Source organism: Erinaceus europaeus, chromosome 11, assembly GCF_950295315.1.
Source record: "Erinaceus europaeus chromosome 11, mEriEur2.1, whole genome shotgun sequence".
NCBI classification, from domain to species: domain Eukaryota; kingdom Metazoa; phylum Chordata; class Mammalia; order Eulipotyphla; family Erinaceidae; genus Erinaceus; species Erinaceus europaeus.
In genome coordinates, this window is record NC_080172.1 from 53,126,126 (window position 1) to 53,148,681 (window position 22,556).

The window sequence follows — 22,556 nt, forward strand, 5'->3', positions numbered from 1 at the left end:
ACTCCTTGGCTCCTAGTCCATAGCTTCTTATGTATCTCTCAGGAGCTCTCAAAACACCCTGCTTTGTGGCCCTTGCTGTTATTGCAGGTGATGGCAGCTGGGAACAAGAATTGGAGTCGCCCCCTCCCAACTTTGGCCAGGGCTTCAGTTGCTATGGTGATGCTAACAGCAGCGTACAGGTGAGGGGCCCTTTGTACAGTGGAGCCAGAGAGGCAGGACATAAACACACAGCTCCCCCCACCCCCAGGTTTGAGAGGACTTCACAAGGCTAAGTACACTCCCAGTTTCTTAGCAGAAAACCAAGTAGATGGATGGTTGTCCCTCAAGATGCTCTAGAGCAAAGTCCACAGTTGTTAGGAGTCCCCTTGAGGGTTGTGTCTCACAGTATGCAAGACTCTGAGAGCGGGTTCTGCGTATTCTGTCTCTTTCCAGCCTGGATCACTCTCAGCACTGCTTCCCTGGGTGTCAAGTTAGTCACCGCCTGTATGTTCTGTCCAGCATCACAGGAGGATGCAGGAAAAGAAGCTGCTGCGGATGTCTGCAATCTGACTCCAACCTACCATGATGGGCTGTGGGTCTCTCACCATACCTACATTTTTTTCTCTTTTTTGCCTCCAGGGTTATCACTGGGGCTCAGTGCCTGCACTATGAATCCACTGCTCCTGGATGCCATCTTGTTTCCACTGTTGTTGTTGTTGTTGTTGCTGTTATTGTTGTTGCTGTTGTTGTTGGATAGGACAGAGAGAAATTGAGAGGGGGAGGGAAAGATAGATGCCTGCAGACCTGCTTCACTACTTATAAAGTGACACTCCTGCAGGTGGGGAGCAAGGGACTCAAACCAAGATCCTTAAGCCGGTCCTTGAGTTTCTCATTATGTGCACTTAACCTGGTGCACTACTGCCCAACCCCCCCATACCTACTTTTTCCTGCAGTATTTTTTTATTTATCTATTTAATATTTATTTGTAGAGACAGAGAAATCCAAAAGGAAAGGGGAGCTAGGGAGAAAGAGACACCTATAGCACTGCTTCACTCGTGGTGGGGACTAGGGGGTTGAACCAGGATTCTTGACATGGTTACATGTGCAGTCAGCCAGATATGCCACTGCCCAACCCATTTTCCCTTCCCTCTTGGCCTACAGTGGGTGGTCTGCAGTGGAGTGCACTGTCTGGAGGTGCTTGTGGAAAGAGCCCCTGGGCTTAGCAGAGAGGCCACAGGCTATGACCCTCACAGAAACAGATTTGCTGCTGAAGGTCAAAGCTTTGGCAGAGCAGCCCTCCCCTAAGGATGTGCTTCTCCTGAGTTAAAGAAAAGAAGTCACAAAGTGCAAGGACCAGTGTAAGGGTCCCAGTTCGAGTCCCTGGCTCCCCACTTGCAGGGGGGTCGCTTCACGAGCAGTGAAGCAGGTCTGCAGGTGTCTCTCTTTCTCTCTCCCTCTCTGTCTTCCCCTCCCCTCTCCATTTCTCTCTGTCCTATCCAATGATGATGACATCAACAACAATAATAGCAACTACAACAATAAAAAAGGGCAACAAAAAGGAATGAATAAAGGAAGGAAGGAAGGAAGGAAGGAAGGAAGGAAGGAAGGAAGGAAGGAAGCCAAGAGGTGGTGCTGTGGATAAAGTATTGGACACCTAAGCACAAGGCACTGTGTACAGTCCCCAGCATTGCATGTGCCAGAGTGATGATGCTGCTCTGGCTATATTTCTCTCACTCTCATTAATAAGAAAGTAAGTATAAAAAGAGAAGAGGAAGGCCTTTTTCTTTTCCTTTAATGAGAATATCTAAGAGCTTTTGCAAAGGTAGGTGGAGTGAAAAGTGGCTTGGAATCCATACTGAGGGTAACAGGGCTCTCTGGTTTCCAGGTGACCCTGCAAGACAGAAATGGTTCCACTAAATCACAAAGGTGACTTTTCCCCACTTCACATTAAAAAAAGAAGAAAAGAAAGAAAGAAAAGAAAAGAAAACATAGCCTGGGGGAGTCGGGTGGTAGCGCAGTGGGTTAAGGGCACATAGCGTAGCACAAAGACTGGCGTAAGGATCCCCTGTTTGAGCTCCCAGCTCCCCACCTGCAGTGGGGTCGCTTCACAGTTGGTGAAGCAGGTCTGCAGGTGTCTATCTTTCTTTCCCCCTTTCTGTCTTCCCCTCCTCTCTCCATTTCTCTCTATCCAACGTCCTATCCAATGATGACATCAACAGCAACTACAACAATAAAACAAGGGCAACAAAAGGGAAAATAAATAATATTAAAAAAAAAAACAAAAAACATAGCCTGGAAGGTAGAACAGTGGCTAAAACACTAGGCTGGCAACCATGAGGTCCAGAGTTCATTCTTGGTACTGCATGTGCCACAGTGACACACTGATTCTGTCTCTCTCCTTCATTAGTTAAAAAAAAAAAAAGCTTTAAAATAATATCAGTATAAATAAGTACATCTTGGGGCCAGATGGTGGTGGCTCATTTGGCATAATGCACATACTGCCATGCATAAAGACCCAGGTTCAAGCCCCTGGTCCCCACCTGCTAGGGGCAGGGGTAGGGCTTCATGAATAGCAAAGCAGTGCTGCAGGTGTCTCTTCTGCCTGTCTCTGTTTTCCTTTCTCTCTCTCTCACCCACTATCAAAAGAAAGATTAATTAAATAAATAAACAGCTGCCAGAAGTGGTAGAGGCATCGTGCAGGCACCAAGCCTCAATAACCCTGTGGAAATAAAAGGTAAAACTTCCCAAGCAGTGAAGCAGCGCTGCAGGTGTCTCTCTGTCTCTTTCCCTTTCCTCTTGAGTTCTGTCACTATCCAGTAAATAAATAAAATGTTAAAAAAATAAATGAATCTTAAAAAAACCAAACAAAAACTTCACTATCATTCCAGAAACCATCCTGCCTTTAAAATGTGTGGTTCCAAGAGTTGGGTGGTAGCACAGTGGGTTAAGTGCAGGTGGTGCAAAGTGCAAGGACCGGCATAGGATCCCGCTTCAAGCCCCCGGCTCCCCACCTACAGGGGAGTCACTTCACAAGTGGTGAAGCAGGTCTGCAGGTGTCTATCTTTCTCTCCCCTTCTCTGTCTTCCCCTCCTCTCTCCATTTCTGTCATATCCAACAACAAAGACAGCAATAACAACAATAATAACTACAACAATGAAAAACAAGGGCAACAAAAGGGAATAAATATTTTTTTTTAAATGTGTGATTCCTAGTAACAGTCTGGCTTAAAGGGGCAGGGGACAGAGCACAGCCAGTGAGGGAGACTGCTCCTACATTTCCCCGAAACAAAGCCTGCCTCCCACTGTCAAAGACAGAGGGAAAAGGCCCTGGACCGGCCCTCTGGAATTGGGAACCCACCCCATATGCCTGTCTCTGCCATCACCATAGCCACAGCTCCACCCTCCTAACCCATTTCATGAGCCTAAGACCATCTCTCTTCCTGCCACAGACATGCCAGACCAACCCTGGGCCTGTCTTCACAACCCCTAGAGCCCCCCAAATAGTATCCCGAACACTGGACATTTGCAGGAAATCTCTCCTCATCTCCACTTGGTTTTACTCGCTCCCTGGGCCATCTGGCCCACCCCTGATTTTCACAGGCACAGAGGAGCCTGCCAGAGAGCAGGGGTTCACACCCACCCCAAGGCTGCAGTCTGGCTGGGCTCCGTCCACAGCTGAGCATCATGATTCTGCTAATTAAGCTGCTTTCTTCTCCTTAATTAGCTGCATGTGAATCTTGTTGGGAAGCCTTGGATCCGTGAAATAGTCTGGGATGGGAATCAAAAGAGAAGAGATCATCTCAACCTAAGCCCATGGGGAGAAGCCAAGAGGGAGTTTACTTGGCTAGAAAGCTGGAGGTGGGGGGTCTTAGTCTTAGCAAGGCTCTTACCAGTGGCCCTAATCTAGGGGGTTTTAAGGGATGCCACAGAAAGTCCCCTGCCTCCAGCTCTGAGCCTGCCCTCTCCAGGCTCCCGAGAAATGCCATGGCCCCCCCTCTGCTCCCCAAAAATCTCTGTGTAAGCTTTCTTTCCCTTCCCCTCCTTGCTTCTTCTTCTCCTTTTTTAATCTTTATTTGTTTACTGGATAGAGACAGCCAGAAATAGAGAGAGAAAGGGGTGATAGGGAGAGAGACAACTGCAGCACAACTCATGAGGCTTTCCTCTGCACATAGGGACCAGGGGCTTGAACCTGGGTCCTTGTGCACTGTAACACGTGTGCTCAACTAGGTGTGCCACCACCTGGCCCCTCGTACTTCCTTCTTTTATTCTCTCTCTCTCTCTCTCTCTCTCTCTCTCTCTCTCTCCTCTTTCATCAAAGCACTGCTCAGCTCTGGCTTAAGGTGGTGCTGAGAACTGAGCCTGGGACCTTGGAGCCTCAAGCATAGAAGTCTCTTTGTAGTGCTGCTCTCTCCATCCTCCACCCCCCAAATCTCTGGGTTTCCTGTTCCTGGCCATCCTAGGGGCCTAAGTGAACGCTAATTGCTATTCTTGCCTGGCCTCAGCTCACTGACTGGCTCTGAGCTCTCACCTCCTCTCTGTGAAGACAGAAAGGGTGTTACATGCCCAGCAGGATGTGAGACAGCAGCATGAGGAAAAGCAGAGAACTCCAGAAATCCTCCTGCCAGCCTTTCCCTGTAAGCACCAGTGACCTGTGGATGTGTGGGGGCAGCTGAACCTGTTAGAATACCCGGGAGCCTTTGTGACTGTAGCTGCCTGGCCCCACCCAGACTAATTAAATCCAGCTCTCTGGGGCGGGCCTGGGCATCGGGATTTGTAACAGCTCCCTGGAGGGCTCTAATGTGCAGCCGGGGTGGAGAACCCTGCTTTCAGAGACTGGGAAAGGAGCTGCCAGCTCATTCCTCTGGGAATCTCCAAATTGTGAACACCTCCTGTGCTGAGAAAGTTCTGCCTCCTTTCTTATCTGGCCTCGTTTTGAGGAAATGACAGGGGAGGCCAGAGCCTTCTGCAGTTTCCTTAGAGGACATGAGGCAAAGAGGTGCCTCCAACTCCTCGGGGAGTCCTCTGAAGGCTCCTGGCTCTGGCTTGACTAACACCCGGATAGACTGACTCACCCGCAGCAAATTCCAGGATGTTGTCTGGTCTTTTCAGATATATTTCTCTGGAAGACATAAAGGGATAAGGGCAGGGAAGCTGAGCTCTCGGGGAGCAGAATGACCCCAGACACACCCAGTGTGGGAGGCACAGAGCCAAGAGGGCTTGGGGTAAAGGCTGAGGCAAAGAAGCAGAACATTCTAAGTGGCAAAAAGGTCTCACCTTACCAGACAGCTGGGCTGTGGCCAGGCAGTCTGTCATTCATTGAAGATACATATCTACACACACACACACACACACACACACACACACATTTTTTCTTTATCAACTCTGGTTTATGGTGATGCTAGTGATTTTTTTCTTTAGAGGTAGAAAAGCAGATACATATATGGGGCGGGTGAGGGGAGGGAGACCACAGCTCTGAAGCTTCCTTCAGTGCTTTGAAGTCCAGGCTTGAACCTGGGGCAAAGCAGAGCACTAGCCAAGTGAGCTACTTTGAGGGTTATGTGCTAATGATTGAACCTGAGACTTTGAAGTCTCTGGAATGAAAGTATTTTTGCTAACCATTATACTGTCTCCCCAGTCCAAAGATCTATTTATGAATTAATGAGAGGGAGAGGGAGAGAGAAGCAGAGCATCATTCTAACATGCAATGCTGGGGACTTCATGCCTGTGAACCCAACACTTTATCCACTACACTACCTCCCAGGCTGCGTAAGCCAGTTTTACAGAGCTAGACACCAAGCCAGGCCAGGAAAGCTAAAGCAACTGCTACCTAGTTTTTGAGAGGCACACATGTGGTGGGGCCTACACGACCTCACAACCTTGTTCCATGAGGTGAGGAACAAGAGAGCAAACAAAGCTGAAGAGATAGACTGAAGGTGACTGTGGGCCTTGCAGCCCAGGGGACAGACACTGTGACAGTGCCTGCAGTCCACAAAGGTTTAGGAAGGTCTGCTCGCTTTACACTGCCCCCATGGCACAGTGGTGGACTACTGCCACCCATTTTACACATGAAGAAATCAGGTTAGATTGTGGGGCCCTCAAGTTATAGGGTCCTAAGTTTGGCAATGCCTGTTCCAGAGTGAAGCTCTGGTTCTCCTGCTCTCTCTTTCACAGAAATACTTACTAAAAAAATAAATAGGGGGTCGGGCGGTGGCTCAGTGGGTTAAGCGCATGTGGTGCAAAGCGCAGGAACCGGCGTAAGGATCCCGGTTCAAGCCCCCGGCTCCCCACCTGCAGGGGAATCGCTTCACAGGCGGTGAAGCAGGTCTGCAGGTGTCTATCTTTCTCTCCCCTTCTCTGTCTTCCCCTCCTCTCTCCATTTCTCTCTGTCCTATCCAACAACGAATTGCGTCAACAAGGGCAATAATAATAACCACAACGAAGCTACAACAAGGGCAACAAAAGGGGGGAAAAATGGCCTCCAGGAGCGGTGGATTCATGGTGCAGGCACTGAGCCCAGCAATAACCCTGGAGGAGGAAAATAATAATAAAAATAAAAATAAAATAAATAAATAAATAAATAGGGGGTCAGGTGGTAGCACATCGAGCTAAGTGCACACGGCGGGCGGGAAGCCAGACTAACTTAAGGATCCCGGTTCAAGCCCCCATCTCCCCACCTGCAGGGGGTTGATTCACAAGCAGTGAAGCAGGTCTGCAGCTGTCTATCATTCTCTCCCCCTCTCTGTCTTCCTCTTCCCCTCCTCTCCATTTCTCTCTGTCCTATCCAACAAAAATGACATCAATAACAAAAACAATAACCACCATAACAATAAAACAACAAGGGCAACAAAAGGGAAAAAAATAGCCTCCAGGAGCAATGGATTCTGGTGCAGGCACTGAGTCCCAGCAATAACCCTGGAGGCAAAAAAAAAAAAAATTAAGAAAAAAATAAATAATGTGACCTGAGAGGTGGCGCAGTAGATAGTGTACTAGGCTCTTAAGCATGACGCCCTGAGTTCAATCCCCAGCATCACACGTGTCAGAGTGACATTCTGACTCCCCTCGTTCTTCAGGCTTGTTCTCTTTTCTCTCTTTTTTTTACCAGAGCACTGCCCAGCTCTGGCTTATGGCGGTGTGGGGGATTGAAGCTGGGACCTGAGAACCTCAGGCATGAAAGTCTCTTTGCATAACCATTATGCTACACCCCCATCCTTATTTTACTCTCTTTTTTTATTTTTATTTATTTATTTTTTTAATTATTTCTTTATTGGGGAATTAATGTTTTACATTCAACAGTAAATACAATACTTTGCACATGCATAACATTCCCCAGTTTCCCATTTAACAATACAACCCCCACTAGGTCCTCTGTCATCCTTCTTGGACCTGTATTCTCCCCACCCCAGAGTCTTTTACTTTGGTGCGATACGCCAATTCCAGTTCAGGTTCTACTTGTGTTTTTTTTTGTTTTTTTCTTCTGATCTTGTTTTTCAACTTCGGCCTGAGAGTGAGAACATCCCATATTCATCCTTCTGTTTCTGACTTATTTCACTCAACATGATTTTTTCAAGGCCCATCCAAGATCGGCTGAAAATGGTGAAGTCACCATTTTTTACAGCTGAGTAGTATTCCATTGTGTATATATACCACAACTTGCTCAGCCACTCATCTGTTGTTGGACACCTGGGTTGCCTCCAGGTTTTGGCTATTACAAATTGTGCTGCCAAGAACATATGTGTACACAGATCTTTTTGGATGGGTGTGTTGGGTTCCTTAGGATCTATCCCCAGGAGAGGAATTGCAGGGTCATAGAGTAGGTCCATTTCTAGCCTTCTGAGAGGTCTCCAGACTGTTCTCCACAGAGGTTGGACCAATTGACATTCCCACTAGCAGTGTAGGAGGGTTCCTTTGACCCCACACCATCTCCAACATTTGCTGCTGTTCCCTTTTCTGATGTGTGACATTCTCACAGGAGTGAAGTGGTATCTCATTATTGTCTTTATTTGCATTTCTCTGACAATCAGAGACTTGGAGCATTTTTTCATGTGTTTCTCGGCCCTTTGGATCTCTTCTGTGGTGAGTATTCTGTCCATGTCCTCCCCCCATTTTTGGATGGGGTTATTTGTTGTCTTCTTGTTGAGTTTGGCAAGCTCTTTATATATCTTGGTTATTAAACTCTTGTCAGATGTATGGCATGTAAAGATCTTCTCCCATTCTGTGAGGGGTCTCTTGGTTTGGGTAGTGGTTTCTTTAGCTGTGAAGAAGCTTTTTAATTTGATGTAGTCCCATAGGTTTATGCTTGCCTTAATCTTCTTTGTAATTGGATTCGTTTCACTGAAGATGTCTTTAAAATTTATGCGGAAAAGAGTTGTGTCAATATTTTCTTCTAAGTATCTGATAGTTTATGGTCTAACATCCAAGTCCTTGATCCACTTGGAATTTACTTTTGTATTTGGTGAAATACAGTGGTTCAGTTTCATTATTCTGAATGTTTCAACCCATTGTTTGTTTCCAACACCATTTGTTGAAGAGACTCTGCTTTCCCCATTTAATAGTCTGAGCCCCTTTGTCAAAGATTAGATGTCCATAGGTGTGGGGGATTTTACTCTCTTTCATTGGCAATTTTTATTTTTATTTTTATTTATTTATTCCCTTTTGTTTCCCTTGTTGTTTTATTGTTGTAGTTATTATTGTTGTCATTGTTGTTGGATAGGACAGAGAGAAATGGAGAGGGGAGGGGGAAGACAGAGAGAGGGAGAGAAAGACAGACTGCAGACCTGTTTCACCGCTTGTGAAGCGACTCCCCTGCAGGTGGGGAGCCAGGGCTTGAACCAGCATCCTTATGCGGGTCCTTGTGCTTAGCACCACCTGCGCTTAACCCACTGCGCTACAGCCCAACTCCCATTGGCAAATATTTTTAAAATAAATAAAAGAAGTCAGGTCTGGGAGACAGAAAAATGGTTCTGCAAAAGACCTTCATGTCTGAGACTCACTGGTCCCAGTTAATCCCCAGCACCACCATAAACCAGAGTTGAGCAGTATTCTGATTTAAAAAAAAAAAAAGGGGTGGGGGAGCAGGCATTGGGCTCTCAAACATGGAATCTGGAATTGATTCCCATCATTGCATATGCCACAGTGACAGTTTGCTTCTCTCTCACAAATAAATATTTGGGCTAGGTGGTGGGGTACCTGGATGAGCACATACATTACAGTGTGCAAGGACCTGGGTTCAAGCCCCCAGTCCCCACTGGCAAGGGGAAGCTTCACGAGCAGTGAAACAATGCTGCAGAAGTAGTCTGTCTCCTTCTCTGTCTCCCCCTTCCATCTCAGTTTCTCTCTGTCTCAATCAAAAGTTAATAAATAAAAAATAAGTAAGAAATATTTTTAATATTTTTAATATGTATTTATTTTCCCTTTAGTTGCCCTTGGTTTTTGTTGTTGTTGTAGTTATTATTGTTGTTGTTATTGATGTCGTCGATGTTAGATAGAGAGAGGAGGGGAAGACAGAGAGGAGGAGAGAAAGAGAGACACCTACAGACCTGCTTCACTGCCTGTGAAGCCACCCCACTGCAGGTGGGGAGCCGGGGGCTCTTACCAGGATCCTTATGCCGGTCCTTGTGCTTTAACCTGCTTAGCCCACTGCGCTACTGCCCGGCTCCCCGAGAAATATATATATATATATATTTTTTTTTTTTTTAAATATTTATTTTCCCTTAAAATTTTTTTTATTATCTTTATTTATTGGATAGAAACAGCCAGAAATTGAGAGGGAAGGAGGAGATAGAGAAAAACCTGAAGCCCTGCTTCACCACTCACAAAACTTTCCCCCTGGAGGTAGGGGTCAGGGGCTTGAACCCGGGTCCTTTCGCACTGTAACATGTCGCTCAACCAGGTGCGCCACCACCCGGCCCCTATTTTTCCTTTTGTTGTCCCTGTTGTTTTTTTTATTGTTGTTGTAGATATTATTATTGTTGTTATTGATGTCGTCATTGTTAGGACAGAGAAAAATTAAGAGAGGAGGAGAAGACAGAGAGGGGAGAGAAAGATAGACACCTGCAGACCTGCTTCACCGCCTGTGAAGTGACTCCCCTGCAGGTGGGGAGCCGGGGATCCTTACGCCAGTCCTTGTGCTTCACGCCACCTGCGCTTAACCCGCTGTGCTACCACCCGACTCCCTCCCAAGAAATATTTTTAACAGGTGGTCGGGGGCTCGAACCGGGATCCTTACTCCAGTCCTTGCGCTTTGCACCACATGTGCTTAACCCGCTGCACTACCACCCGACTCCCTATTATTTCTATAGCTATCTATCTCTTGTTATATATATTTGGCAATTTTTTTCCTATGGTCCTGCTTCTATTCCTTTCTTTCCTTTTCTTTTCTTTTTATTTGTAAAATAAGAAAAAATAGAAAATATTGACAGAACCATAGAATAAGAGGGGTGAAATTCCACACATTTCCCACCACCAGAGTTCCATATCCCATCCCCGCCATTGGAATCTTTCCTATTTTCTCTGGGAGCATGGACAGGGTCATTATGGGGTGCAGAAGGTGGGAGGTCTGGTTTCTGTAATTGCCTCTCCAATGGACAGGTTGATTCATACTCTCAGCCTGTTCCTATCTTTCCCTATTGGGGCAGGGCTTTGAAGAGGCAGGGTACCAGGGTACATTGCTGAGGTAGTCTGTCTAGGCGAGTCAGGTTGACATCATGGTGGCATCTGCAACTTGGGGTTTGGAACATGTATTCCTTTGCTTCCTCCTTTCTTGTGGGACTCGGTTCAGTAGTTTTTGTAAGGTGGGGTTGATTGTGGCAAATTTCTTTAGTTATTAAATATTTGAGAAAACCTTTATTTCTCCCTCTTATTTGAAGGATAATTTTTCAGGATACAATATTCATGGATGAAATTCCCTCTCCTTTAGAACTTTGAATATGTCACTCCACACTCTCCTTGCCTCTAGAGTTTATAAAGATAAATCTGATGAAAGTCTTACAGCTCTGCCTTTGTTTATAACTTCTTTATATATATATATATATATTTTTTTTTTTAATTTATTTTATTTATTTTTTCCCTTTTGTTGCCCTTGTTGTTTTTTTTTTTATTGTTGTAGTTATTGTTGTTGTTGTTGGATAGGACAGAGAGAAATGGAGAGAGGGAGGGGAAGACAGAGAGGAGGAGAGAAAGATAGACACCTGCAGACCTGCTTCACCGCCTGTGAAGCGACTCCCCTGCAGGTGGGGAGCCGGGGTTCGAACCGGGATCCTTATGCCGGTCCTTGTGCTTTGCGCCACCTGTGCTTAGCCCGCTGTACTACAGCCCAACTCCCTTCTTTTTTATATATATAATTTTTATTTATAAAAAGGAAACACTGACAGTGGCCCTGGAGGTGGCGCAGTGATAAAGCTTCGGGCTCTCAAGCATGAGGTCCTGAGTTCGATCCCCAGAAGCACATGTGCCAGAGTGATGTCTGGTTCTTTCTCTCTCCCTATCTTTCTCATAAATAAATAAATAAAATCTTTTTTTTTAATAAAATCTTTAAAAAAAAAAAAAAGGAAACACTGACAAAAAACATAGGATAAGAGGGGTACAACTCCACACAATTCCCACCACCAGAACTCTGAATCCCATCCCCTCCCCTGATAGCTTTCCTATTCTTTATCCTTCAACTTCTTTCCTTTCCCTAGCAGCCAGCACAATTTTTTCCTTGTAGACTTTTGATAGTTTTACAATAATGTGCCTTGGTGTTGGTCTTTTCGTATTTATAAATCTGGGTGATCGTTCTGCCTCTGGAATGAGGATGTTCTGATGGTTTCCTAAGTGAGGGAAGTTCTCAGCTAAAATTACTCTGAAAATGGACTCTGGGCCTTTGGCCTTGTCCTCCTCTTCAGATACACCTATCACTCTTATATTCAATCTTTTGATGGAGTCTGAAATTTCGCAGAGAGTTGCTTCAGTCTTTCTAAACCATTCCTCTCCCTCATCTTTGAATTGAAAGAGTGGGCTGGTCGTATCTTCTGGACTGGAGAGTATTTCTTCTGAATGTGCGGATCTACTTGATAAGCCTTTTACCTGAGCATGGATTGCAGTTAGAGTGACTTTTACTCCCTGGAGTTCTGACTGAAGTTCTTCTTTCAATATTTGAAGATTCTTAGTTTAACTCTGTTATAAGTTCCTCTTATGTGTTTTAATTCCATATAACATGCTCTTTTAATTCTTGCTTAATTTCTTGGAGAGTCCTCATGATGAGCTCTGTGTAGTCTGTCTCTTGGTCTCTCTAAATCTGTAATTCCGTGGATTTCCTGTTTCACTTCTATCTGACTGATACAGCATAGTTGGTTGTTCTGCTTCTCTACTTGTGCTTTTTTTTTTTTTTTGGTGCTCGTTATTGATGGCCAGCAGGTGGTGCTATTGTCATCTCTAGGTTTCTCTTGTTTGTATGGTCTGCGGAAGGTGGGATGAGGTAGGGGGATGGTTGCTTTGGGCTGTCTTGTGGTCACAAATACCCTGTTTTATGTTATGTCCTTGCCTTAAATTCAGAAGGCTAAAGCCCCCCTGAGTCAAAGACTGAGAGGTTTTAAGCTCCTGTTTCTTTTCTTCCAGCACTAGAAACAACGTCACTTGCTTGCTGTGCTTAAGGTGAAATCGCCAAAATGGCGCTGCTCAGCACCCAAGCCACCCAGAGCTCTGATTTGACTTTGCCGTTCTTCAACCTGTGCCCATACCCCTTTTTGCTGCAACCTCACTCGAACACCCACCTGAGGCTGCAGAACTTTCAGCTGTAGATTATGACTTCAGTTGGTTCTCTTGTTGTATTTATTAGCTGTTTTGGCAGGAGAGGTGACTTGGTCCTAGTTATTCCATGGCCACACCTACTGGAAGTGCCCCCTGATACAGCTTTCTAGTCCTATTTCCAACTATGACACCATCTCCTCAAACAATACCTGGTCCACCTGCATGTTAGCTGTCGTGTTCAAGCAAAAATTAGTAAAGTCATGGGGCCCCGAGAATATTGTTAAAATAGACCTCCAGGAGTTGGGCAGTAGTGTAGCAGGTTAAGCGCAGGTGGTGCAAAGTGCAAGGACCGTCATAAAGATCCCGGTTCAAGCCTCCAGCTCCCCACCTGCAGGGGAATCACTTCACAGGAGGTGAAGCAAGTCTGCAGGTGTCTATCTTTCTATCCCCCTCTGTCTTCCCTTCCTCTCTCCATTTCTCTCTGTCCTAATAACGACAATTATAACCACAACAACAATAAAAACAACAAGGGCAACAAAAGGGAAAATTAAAAAAAAAAAAAAAAAGACCTCCTAGTGGGAGTTGGGTGGTAGCTCAGCAGGTTAAGCACAGATGGCACAAAGTGCAAGGACCAGCATAAGGATCCTGGTTCAAGCTCCTGGCTCCCCACCTGCAGGGAAGTCGCTTCACAAGCAGTAAAGCAGGTCTGCAGGTGTCTCTCTTTCTCTCCCCCTCTCTGTCTTCCCCTCCTCTCTCCATTTCTCTCTGTCCTAATCAACAACGACAATAATAACTACAACAATAAAACAACAAGGGCAACAAAAGGGAATAAATAAATATTTAAAAAAATAGACCTACTAGCTTTTTCCAAAATGGAGATCCCAAAACTCATCTACTATATTCTTGCCTTTAGGTTCTTGACTATTAAACAATTTGTTCTGCTTTATGTCTTAATGCTTTTTCAGCCATCAAGTTGCAGATGCTACCATGATGCCATCCTGACTTCCCCAGACAGAGGACCTCACCAATGTACCCTGGACCCCTACCTCTCCAGAGCCCCAGTAGGGAAAGATAGGGTCAGGCTGGGAGTATAGATCAACCTGCCAACACCCATCTTCAGCGGAAAAACAATTACAGAAACCAGACCTTCCACCTTCTGCACTCCATAATGACCCTGGGGCCATGCTATCAGAGGGATAAAGAATAGGAAAGCTTTAAGGGAGAGGATGGGATGCGAGACACTAGTGGTGGGAATTGTATGAAATTATACTCCTTTTATCCTGTGGTCTTGTCAATATTTGTTTATTTTATAAATAAATTAAATAAATGGGGGAAATCTTTAAGAAAAAAATAGGGCAGGGGAGACAGCATAATACTTATGCAAAGAGACTTCCATGCCTCTGATTCCAAAGTCCCAGGTTCAGTCCCCAGACTCACCATAAGCCAGAGTTGAGCAGTGCTCTGGTAATAAATAAATGCCAGATCTTCAGCAGGTTAATCATTTGCTCAGGTTCATAAAGTGAGTAAATAAAGTCAATCTGTGATTCCGAGGCTGGTGCTATCTGCCACAGGTGCTCTGGGCTGTGGCTGCCAGGCTACACCAACCTAGAAGGCCTTACCTGCCCAGGAAGCCCTGACTCTATACAATGCAGACAGCTTCATGCAGGCTCTTCACATCCCCAACCTCCCTGCTAGAGGCATCCCTTACTTGAACTCCAAGGCCTAGGATGAAAACAGGTCATCCTTTATTTTCATTAAGAATAAGTGTAAGTGTGGTCCGAGAGGTGGTACAGTGAACAAAGCATCAGACTCTCAAGCATGAGGTCCTCAGTTCAATCCCCAGCAGCACATGTACCAGAGTGATGTGTGGCTCTTTCTCTCTCCTTCTATGTTTCAAATAAATAAATAAACTTTTAAGAAAAAGAATAAATATAAGTTCACAAGTGGTAAAGCAGGTCTACAGGTATCTTTCTCTCCCCTCTCTGTCTTGACCTCCTCTCTCAATTTCCAACAGCAACAGCAATAGCAACAGTAACAATAATAACAACAAGGACAACAAAAATGGGAAACAAAACAGCCTCCAGGAGCAGTGGATTCATGGTGCAGGCACCAAGCCCCAGCAATAACCCTGGAGAAAAAAAAAGGGGGGGCTGGGCAGTAGCGCAAGAGGTTAAGCCAGGCATAACATCTCAGTTCCAGCCCCCAGCTTCCCACCTGCAGGGGAGTCACTTCATAGACAGTAAAGCAGGTCTGCAGGCGTCTGTCTTTCTCTCCCCCTCTAACTTCCCCTCCTCTCTCCATTTCTTTCTGTCCTATCAAACAACAATGACAGCAACAGCAGCAGCAACAACAACAACTATAAACAACAAAGGCAATAAAAGAAGAACAAGGGCAACAAAGGGGAAAAAATAGCCTCCAGGAGCAGTGGGTTTGTAGTGCAGGCACCCAGCCTCAACAATAACCCTGGAGGCAAAAAAAAGAAATAAATAAATAAATATAAGAAAGAATGATACAGAAAGCAAGTAAGAAAGAGAGAGAGAGGGCAGGGGTAGATAGCATAATGGTTATGCAAAGAGATTCTCATGCCTGAGGCTCCAAAGTCCCAGGTTCAATGCCCTGCACCACCACAAGCCAGAGCTGAGCAGTGCTCTGGTAAAAAAATAAAAAATAAATTGAAAAAAAAGAGAGAGAGAGAGAGAAAGGAAGGAAGGAAGGAAGAAAGGAAGAGGGGCCAAGTGCTGGCGCACCTGGTTAAACACATTACAGTGCGCAAGGACATGGGTTCGAGCCTCTGGTCCCCACATACGGGGGAAAGCTTTGCGAGTGGTGAAGCAGTGTTGTAGATGTCTCTCTGCCTATCTCCCCATTCTCTCTCAATTTCTGGCTGTTTCTATCCAGTAAATAAATAAAGACAATTCTTAAAAAATTAAAAATTGGCGGTCTGGGAGGTGGCACAGTGGTAAAGCTTTGGACTCTCAAGCATGAGGTCCCGAGTTCGATTACCAGCAGCACGTGTGCCAGAAGGATGTGGGGTTCTTTCTCCTCCTATCTTTCTCACAAATAAATAAAATCTTTTTAAAAATATTAAAAATTGCTTTAAAAAAGAAAGAAAGGAAAATAGAGACAGAAGTTTTTCCTTTCTGCTGAATGCTTGTAAATCCATTTTATTTAATGCAATAAGTGATGGGTGCAAGAAATGTCAATGAATAGCAATAAAGCACATGAACATAAATTCAGAAACCTTGGAGCTCCAGTGGCGCAATCGGTTAGCGTGCAATACTTATACAGAAACTTTAAGAAAGAGAGAGAGAGAGAGAAGAAAAAGAAAGAATACAAGGAGTGATGACCTGATACCCAGGGCTGAAATGACAAGGGACCTCTTCATTATCCTCCACTCAAGTCTCACCCCCTGTCCCCGACACCAACAACCTTCAACATAGGTTTCTTCTTGTCCTTTCTCCTTTCCTTGCCCACCCTCTGAGAAACTGCTGCCACTGGAAGAAATGGCTCAAACACAAAGAGGTGATCTCCATCCTGACTCCCCAGTTACTGTGCTCACTACATAAGCCAGTGGAAAAGCCAGGGGTTTGGATCCTGAGTCAAGAAACTTGGGAAGTTACATCATCTGTTGTGGCTTCTTTTTCACCTGTAGCATGGAAACGGTAATCTCTCTTCTGGGAGTTGGGAGATAGCTCACCTGGTAGAGTGCACACTTTACCAGGTGAGCTTAATCTGGGTTCAAGCCCAAGGCTACCATGTGGGACCACCTGCACAGAGGAGCAGTGAAGCAGTGCAATGGTATCTCCATCTCTCACACGCTATCAAGGAAAGAGGGGGGTCGAGTGGTAGCGCAGCGGGTTGAGTGCACATGGTGCAAAGCACAAGGATCCCGGTTCAAGCCCCCAGCTCCCCATTTGCAGGGGGATCACTTCACAGGTGGTGAAGCAGGTCTGCAGGTGTCTATCTTCCTCTCCTCATCTCTGTCTTCTCCTCTCTCCATTTCTCTCTGTCCTATCTGGTAACAACGACATCAATAACAATAATAAAAACCACAACAATGATAAAAACAAGGGCAACAAAAAGGAAAACATAAAATATTAAAGGAAAAAATCTCTTTTGGAGATATGTTGCATCAGCAAAACATGTACCAAGGGGGCTGGGTAATGGTGCACCCAATAAAGCCCACACGTTACCATAAGCAAGGACCCAGGTTCATATCCCTGTTCTCCACCTGCAGGTGAACAAGTAGGGGGGACAGTTCTACAGCTCTCTCTCCTCTCCTCTCTCTCTCTGTCACTTCTATAAAAAAAAAAAAAATGGAGTCGGGCGGTAGCGCAGCGGGGTTAAGCCCCCGGATCCCCACCTGCAGGGGAATCGCTTCACAGGCAGTGAAGCAGCTCTGCAGGTGTCTATCTTTCTCTCCCCTTCTCTGTCTTCCCCTCCTCTCTCCATTTCTCTCTGTCCTATCCAACAACAACTACATCAATAATAACTACAACAATAAAAACAACAAGGACAAAAAAAGGGAATAAATAAATATTAAAAAATTTAAAAAAATAGAAAAGGGGGAATAAATGGCAGCTGGGAATGCAGGCACCAAGTCCCTGAGATAACTCTGGTGGGAAAAAAATATATACCAAGATGCCACACACTGTGTGGGCACTGGAGACACAGGATAGCACCACTAGCTTAGGGATTTGACGCAGGGATAGAAAAAGGAGACTGACAATGCAATACAATATAGTCTGATAATTACTATGCTATAATGATACCAACTCGGCACTTCGTAATAAAGCCACTACTATTATTTAAACCTTGCCTATTTATCAGTAGCCAAAGAGTACTTGAGATAACTCTACTGGTTTCATCCATTACTGCTCTATGATTTGTTTTTATCCTGAAAATTTTCCCCAGAGCCAGAGCCTCCCACATGTGCAGCTCAAGGCTGCTTTTTCATTTAAGATAGATAGTGAGAAATAAATGCACTGCAACACCAGAGCTTCCTCCTATTTGATGCCAGGACTCAAATCTGGGCTGCACACATACAAGACATGTGCTCCACCCAGTGAGCTATTCTCTGGTCCCTTATTTTGTTTTTGTGCCTTTTATCTCTTTAGCAAAGTTTTCCATTCAAGGGAAGGAGAGATAGCATAATGGTTATGGAAAAACCATGCTTCATGCTTGAAGCTCCAAAGTCCCAGGTTCAATCCCCAGCACCATCATAAGCCAGAGCTGTGAAGTGCTCTGGAAAAGAAAAGGAAGGGAAGAGTGGTCCGGGAGATGGTACAGTGGATAAAATGCTGGACTCTCAAGCATGAGGTCCTGAGTTTAATCCCTGGCAGCACATGTGCCAGAGTGATGTCTGATTCTTTCTCTCCTCCTGTCTTTCTCATTAATAAATAAAATATTAAAAAAATAATAAAATAAAGAAGGAAGGGAAGAAAGGGCTGAGCTATGCTCTGGTTAAAAAAAAAAAAAAAAGAGCAGTTTTCCATTTAAACAAATACCACGCTGAAATGTGATGTGGGGAAAAGAAAGAATACATTCCAGAATACCTGGAAGAGAGTTACATGTTCCAGACAGAGAAGCCAGAATAAGGCTCCAGTGCAGGAGGCAGTAGGGATCAAAGCAGGAACTTCAGGCATACAAGACCTGCACTCTACCAGCTCAGCTACTTCTTATGTAGCGAAGGGCCAGATATCTTTTTCAAGAATTTATTTATGACGGGGGGGGGCAGTGGGAGGGAGACATACTACAGCATCACTCTGTCATATGCAGTCCTGGGAATTGAACTCAGGACCTCATACCTGAAATTCTAATGCTTTATCCACTCCATTTCCTAACAAGTCAAAGAACACCTGAATTTTTAAGTTATAGTGATCCTGTTAAGTTCCTCCAGTGGAGAATAGTGTCCAGTACCCAATGGGTTCCTATGGAGAGAGTAGAGGAAGAAAACTCTGGGGGGCTGGTGCATAATGAAATTGTATGCATAGGTCAACAACAATAACAAAAACAAAAAGTGCTAAATTCCCTCTTCCAAGTGTCATATGGTATATATTAACCAGTACAGCTAAAATGAATGAATATTAATATTTTTGAGAAAATCTTGGGTCCTAAAACTCCAGAGTTGGAGTGAGAGGGAGTATCTACCATTTGATATTTTCTTTTTTCTTTTTTAAATATTTTTTATTATTATGTATTTTTCCTTTTGTTGCCCTTGTTGTTTTTTTTATTGTTGTTGTGGTTATTATTGTTGTTGATGATGTCACCGTCATTGGATAGGACAGAGAGAAATGGAGAGAGGAGGGGAAGACAGGGGGAGAGAAAAAGACACCTACAGACCTGCTTCACCACCTGTGAAGCGACTCCCCTGCAGGTGGAGAGCCGGGGCTCGAACCAGGATCCTTACACCGGTCCTTGCGCTTTGCACCATGTGCGCTTAACCTGCTGCGCTGCCGCCCGACCCCCCCATGTGTTATCTTCAGGCCATACAGGAAGCAATTGAGGATATTTTATTTTATTTTATTTATTGGGGAATTAATGTTTTACATGCGACAGTAAAAACACTAGTTTGTACATGCATAACATTTCCCAGTTTTCCATATAACAAGACAACCCCCACTAGGTCCTCTGTCATCCTTCTTGGACCTGTATTCTCCCCGCAACCCACCCACCCCAGAGTCTTTTACTTTGGTGCAATACGCCAACTCCAGTTCAGGTTCTACTTGTGTTTTCTCTTCTTTTTTTTTTTAATTTATTTCTTTATTGGGGAATTAATGTTTTACATTCAACAGTAAATACAATAGTTTGTACATGCATAACATTCCCCAGTTTCCCATTTAACAATACAACCCCCACTATGTCATTTATCATCCTTCATGGACCTGTATTCTCCCCACCCACCCACCCACCCCAGAGTCTTTTACTTGGGTGCAATACTCCAATTCCATTTCAGGTTCTACTTGTGTTTTCTTTTTCTGATCTTGTTTTTCAACTTCTGCCTGAGAGTGAGCTCATCCCATAATCATCCTTCTGTTTCTGACTTAATTGAGGGTATTTTTAAGGAAGAAGGGAATGCATATACATCTATCCTCAGCAAGGTCTGGTAAAAAAAATCCTCACTTTTGGGGTCAGGTGGTGGCATACTCAGTTGAGCACACATGCTACAATGCTCAGTCACTTGGGTTCAAGCCCAGGGTCCACACCTGCAGGGGGGAAGCGTCACGAGTAGTGAAGTCCTACTGCAGGTGCTTCCCTCTTACATTTGTTCTGTTTTTGTCCAATAAATAACTAAATAATAAGTAAAATAAAATAAAATTTCCACTGGTTGCTCAAGACCTGTCTGGAAAATCACTTACCTGAAGAAGCCACTTATGAGCAACTCCACTTCTTTGTGGGTCCTTAGGTACTGTTCGTTAGCAATCCGAGTCTGGATCTAGGGGACAAAAGCAAAGGGTCTGGAGCCATGAAGTCAGATGGCAGGGTCCCAGCCATGGAAGAGTAAAGGGAAGTGGGTGGCCGCACCCTGAGTGCCACCAGGGCCTTTCCCAGGACGAGTGAGTTTACACTTCCATCTTCTCATCCACCAGTGTCTCCATGCTGCTTCCTGCTCAGATCAGGGGCTTCATGTAAGGTTGGGTCCCCACCATCAGAAAGTTCTTGTTTACAACTAAGTTAAAAATCGGTCAGTTGTTTCAGTCCACCTATTCTTTCTTTTTTTTTTAAAGATTTTTAAAAATATTTATTTACTTATATATCCCCTTTGTTGCCCTTGTCTTATTGTTATAGATATTATTGATGCTGTTACTGATGTCGTCGTTGTTGGACAGGACAGAGAGAAATGGAGAGAGGAGGGGAGACAGAGAGGGGGAGAGAAAGACACCTGCAGACCTGCTTCACCGCCTGTAAAGCGACCCCCCTGCAGGTGGGGAGACAGGAGGGCCAGGGGCTCAAACCAAGATCCTTACGCCGGTCCTTGCGCTTTGCACCACTTGGGCTGAACCCGCTGCACTACCGCCCGACTCCCCTCAGCCCACCTTTTCTAGCCAGATCCTTGTTTTCATTCTTTTTGCACTTTCAGGAGCCACTTGGACTCCAAATAGAACCCAGAATCCCAGGGTCTCGCCTGAGTCTTCCCTCCTTTATCTGGGGACAGGTTCTCACTCCCGTCCTTTTGCGTCCCCCTTGCTACCACCAGAGGCTCCTGGGGGAGCCGCAGTGTGAATGAAGCTGCACCCACCTTGAAGTCGCGCAGCATCTCTAACTGTGCTGGGCTCAGGGCCGCTGGGGCCGGACCCAGCTGCCAGCTCTGCTGTGTCGCCATCTTCTGGCGTTGTCAAGGCGACCGGTCGCGCGGGCAAAGAGGCCCCGCCTCGTTCCAAACCACGCCCAGTCCCAGGCCCCGCCCTCATTTCGAGCCCAGCCTTCCAGAGGAGCTCAAGGGTCTGTCTGAAGATGCTGAAAGTTGTGCACAAGGTTGAGCCAACTCGTTACCAAGCTTAGGGACCGGGGTTCCAGGTGCACCACCGCCTATCCCCCAATCTCAAAAGTTTTTGTTTTTTCCTCATGAAATAGCTTAACATGCACTATATAAAGTCTAACTGGTTATTAACAGCACCATTTCGAGGAAGCCTCTTCACATGTGCACTTGCAGGCTGCCTCCTGCCCTTCTCGGGCTCTCTGTATAGTTCTGCATTAGATGCTGATGTCTGAAGATCTCCAAGGTTCCAAGTTCAATGTCTGGCACCACCATAAGCCAGAGCTGGACAGTACTCAGTGTCTGTCTCTTAATAATAATTCTTCTTCTTCTAGCGTTTGCCCTTCTTCCGTAGCCAGTCAACAGCGTCAGGTTGAGCCTGATGTAAAGTTTCGAGACCTCCTTTGAATCTGGAGAGGGGGCAGTCGTTGACTATGTGGGTCATAGTCTGTCTGTAGCCGCAGGGGCAGTTCGGGTCGTCTCTGGCTCCCCAGCGATGGAACATAGCGGCGCACCAGCCATGGCCTGTTTGATAGCCATTGAGGAGGGCCCAATCATAACGTGCTAGGTCAAAGCCGGGTTGACGCTTGCAGGGGTCTGCGATGAGGTGTTTGTTCTTTACCTCAGCTGACTGCCAACTCTGTTTCCAAGAGTCTGGAACAGAGAAGTTCAGTGTAGGCGTAGGGGACCAGATTGGGTGACGAGACGTCAAGCGTTGGACAGGGTGGGCGAAGATATCCGCGTATATTGGCAGGTCCGGTCGAGCGTAGACGTGGGAGATGAACTTAGATGATGCCGCATCCCGACGAATATCTGGCGGGGCGATGTTGCTAAGAACTGGCAGCCATGGAACCGGGGTGGAACGGATGGTTCCAGAAATTATCCTCATGGAGGAATATAATTTGGAATCGATAATAATAATACATATTAAGTAAAAAAAAAAACGTCTTTATATGGATTTCTTTTTTTATTTCTTTATTGGGGAATTAATGTTTTACATTCAACAGTAAATACAATAGTTTGTACATGCATAACATTCCCGTTTCTTTTTTTTTATTACCTACATTTATTCAAATCCTTTAACAGTGTATTAAGTGAGGTGTTGTTGTTGACATGGGCACTCAACCTAGCCTCAAGTTTATGGAAGATTCCTTTTATTTTATTTTTATTATTATTATTATTTTATTTATTTATTTATTTAAGAAAGGATTAATTAACAAAACCATAGGGTAGGAGGGGTACAACTCCACACAATTCCCACCGCCCACATTCCCCAGTTTCATATAACAATACAGCCCCCACTAGGTCCTCTGTCATCCTTCTTGGACCTGTCTTCTCCCCACCCATCCACCCCCACCCCAGAGTCTTTTACTTTA

General features: G+C 45.2%; 1 protein-coding gene across 1 annotated transcript; it reads right to left on the bottom strand.

Annotated features, from left to right (window-relative positions):
- Positions 1-1,754: 1,754 nt before the first annotated feature.
- Positions 1,755-21,038, bottom strand: RIIAD1 (regulatory subunit of type II PKA R-subunit domain containing 1). The gene is made up of 5 exons (XM_060201684.1): positions 20,944-21,038; positions 20,063-20,139; positions 5,051-5,097; positions 3,619-3,746; positions 1,755-1,870 (listed from the first exon to the last, which is right to left on the bottom strand). Exons 1-4 carry the CDS (start codon positions 21,025-21,027, stop codon positions 3,676-3,678), a joined length of 279 nt encoding a protein of 92 aa, XP_060057667.1. The 5' UTR covers positions 21,028-21,038; the 3' UTR covers positions 1,755-1,870; positions 3,619-3,675.
- Positions 21,039-22,556: the final 1,518 nt, after the last annotated feature.

Excerpts from the sequence above, each read along its gene's own strand:
- RIIAD1 (XM_060201684.1), bottom strand. The coding sequence starts at position 21,027 with ATGGCGACACAGCAGAGCTGGCAGCTGGGTCCGGCCCCAGCGGCCCTG. Across the intron at positions 20,140-20,943 it reads AGATGCTGCGCGACTTCAAG|ATCCAGACTCGGATTGCTAA; the intron begins GTGGGTGCAGCT and ends TTTGTCCCCTAG. Across the intron at positions 5,098-20,062 it reads CTCATAAGTGGCTTCTTCAG|AGAAATATATCTGAAAAGAC; the intron begins GTAAGTGATTTT and ends TATGTCTTCCAG.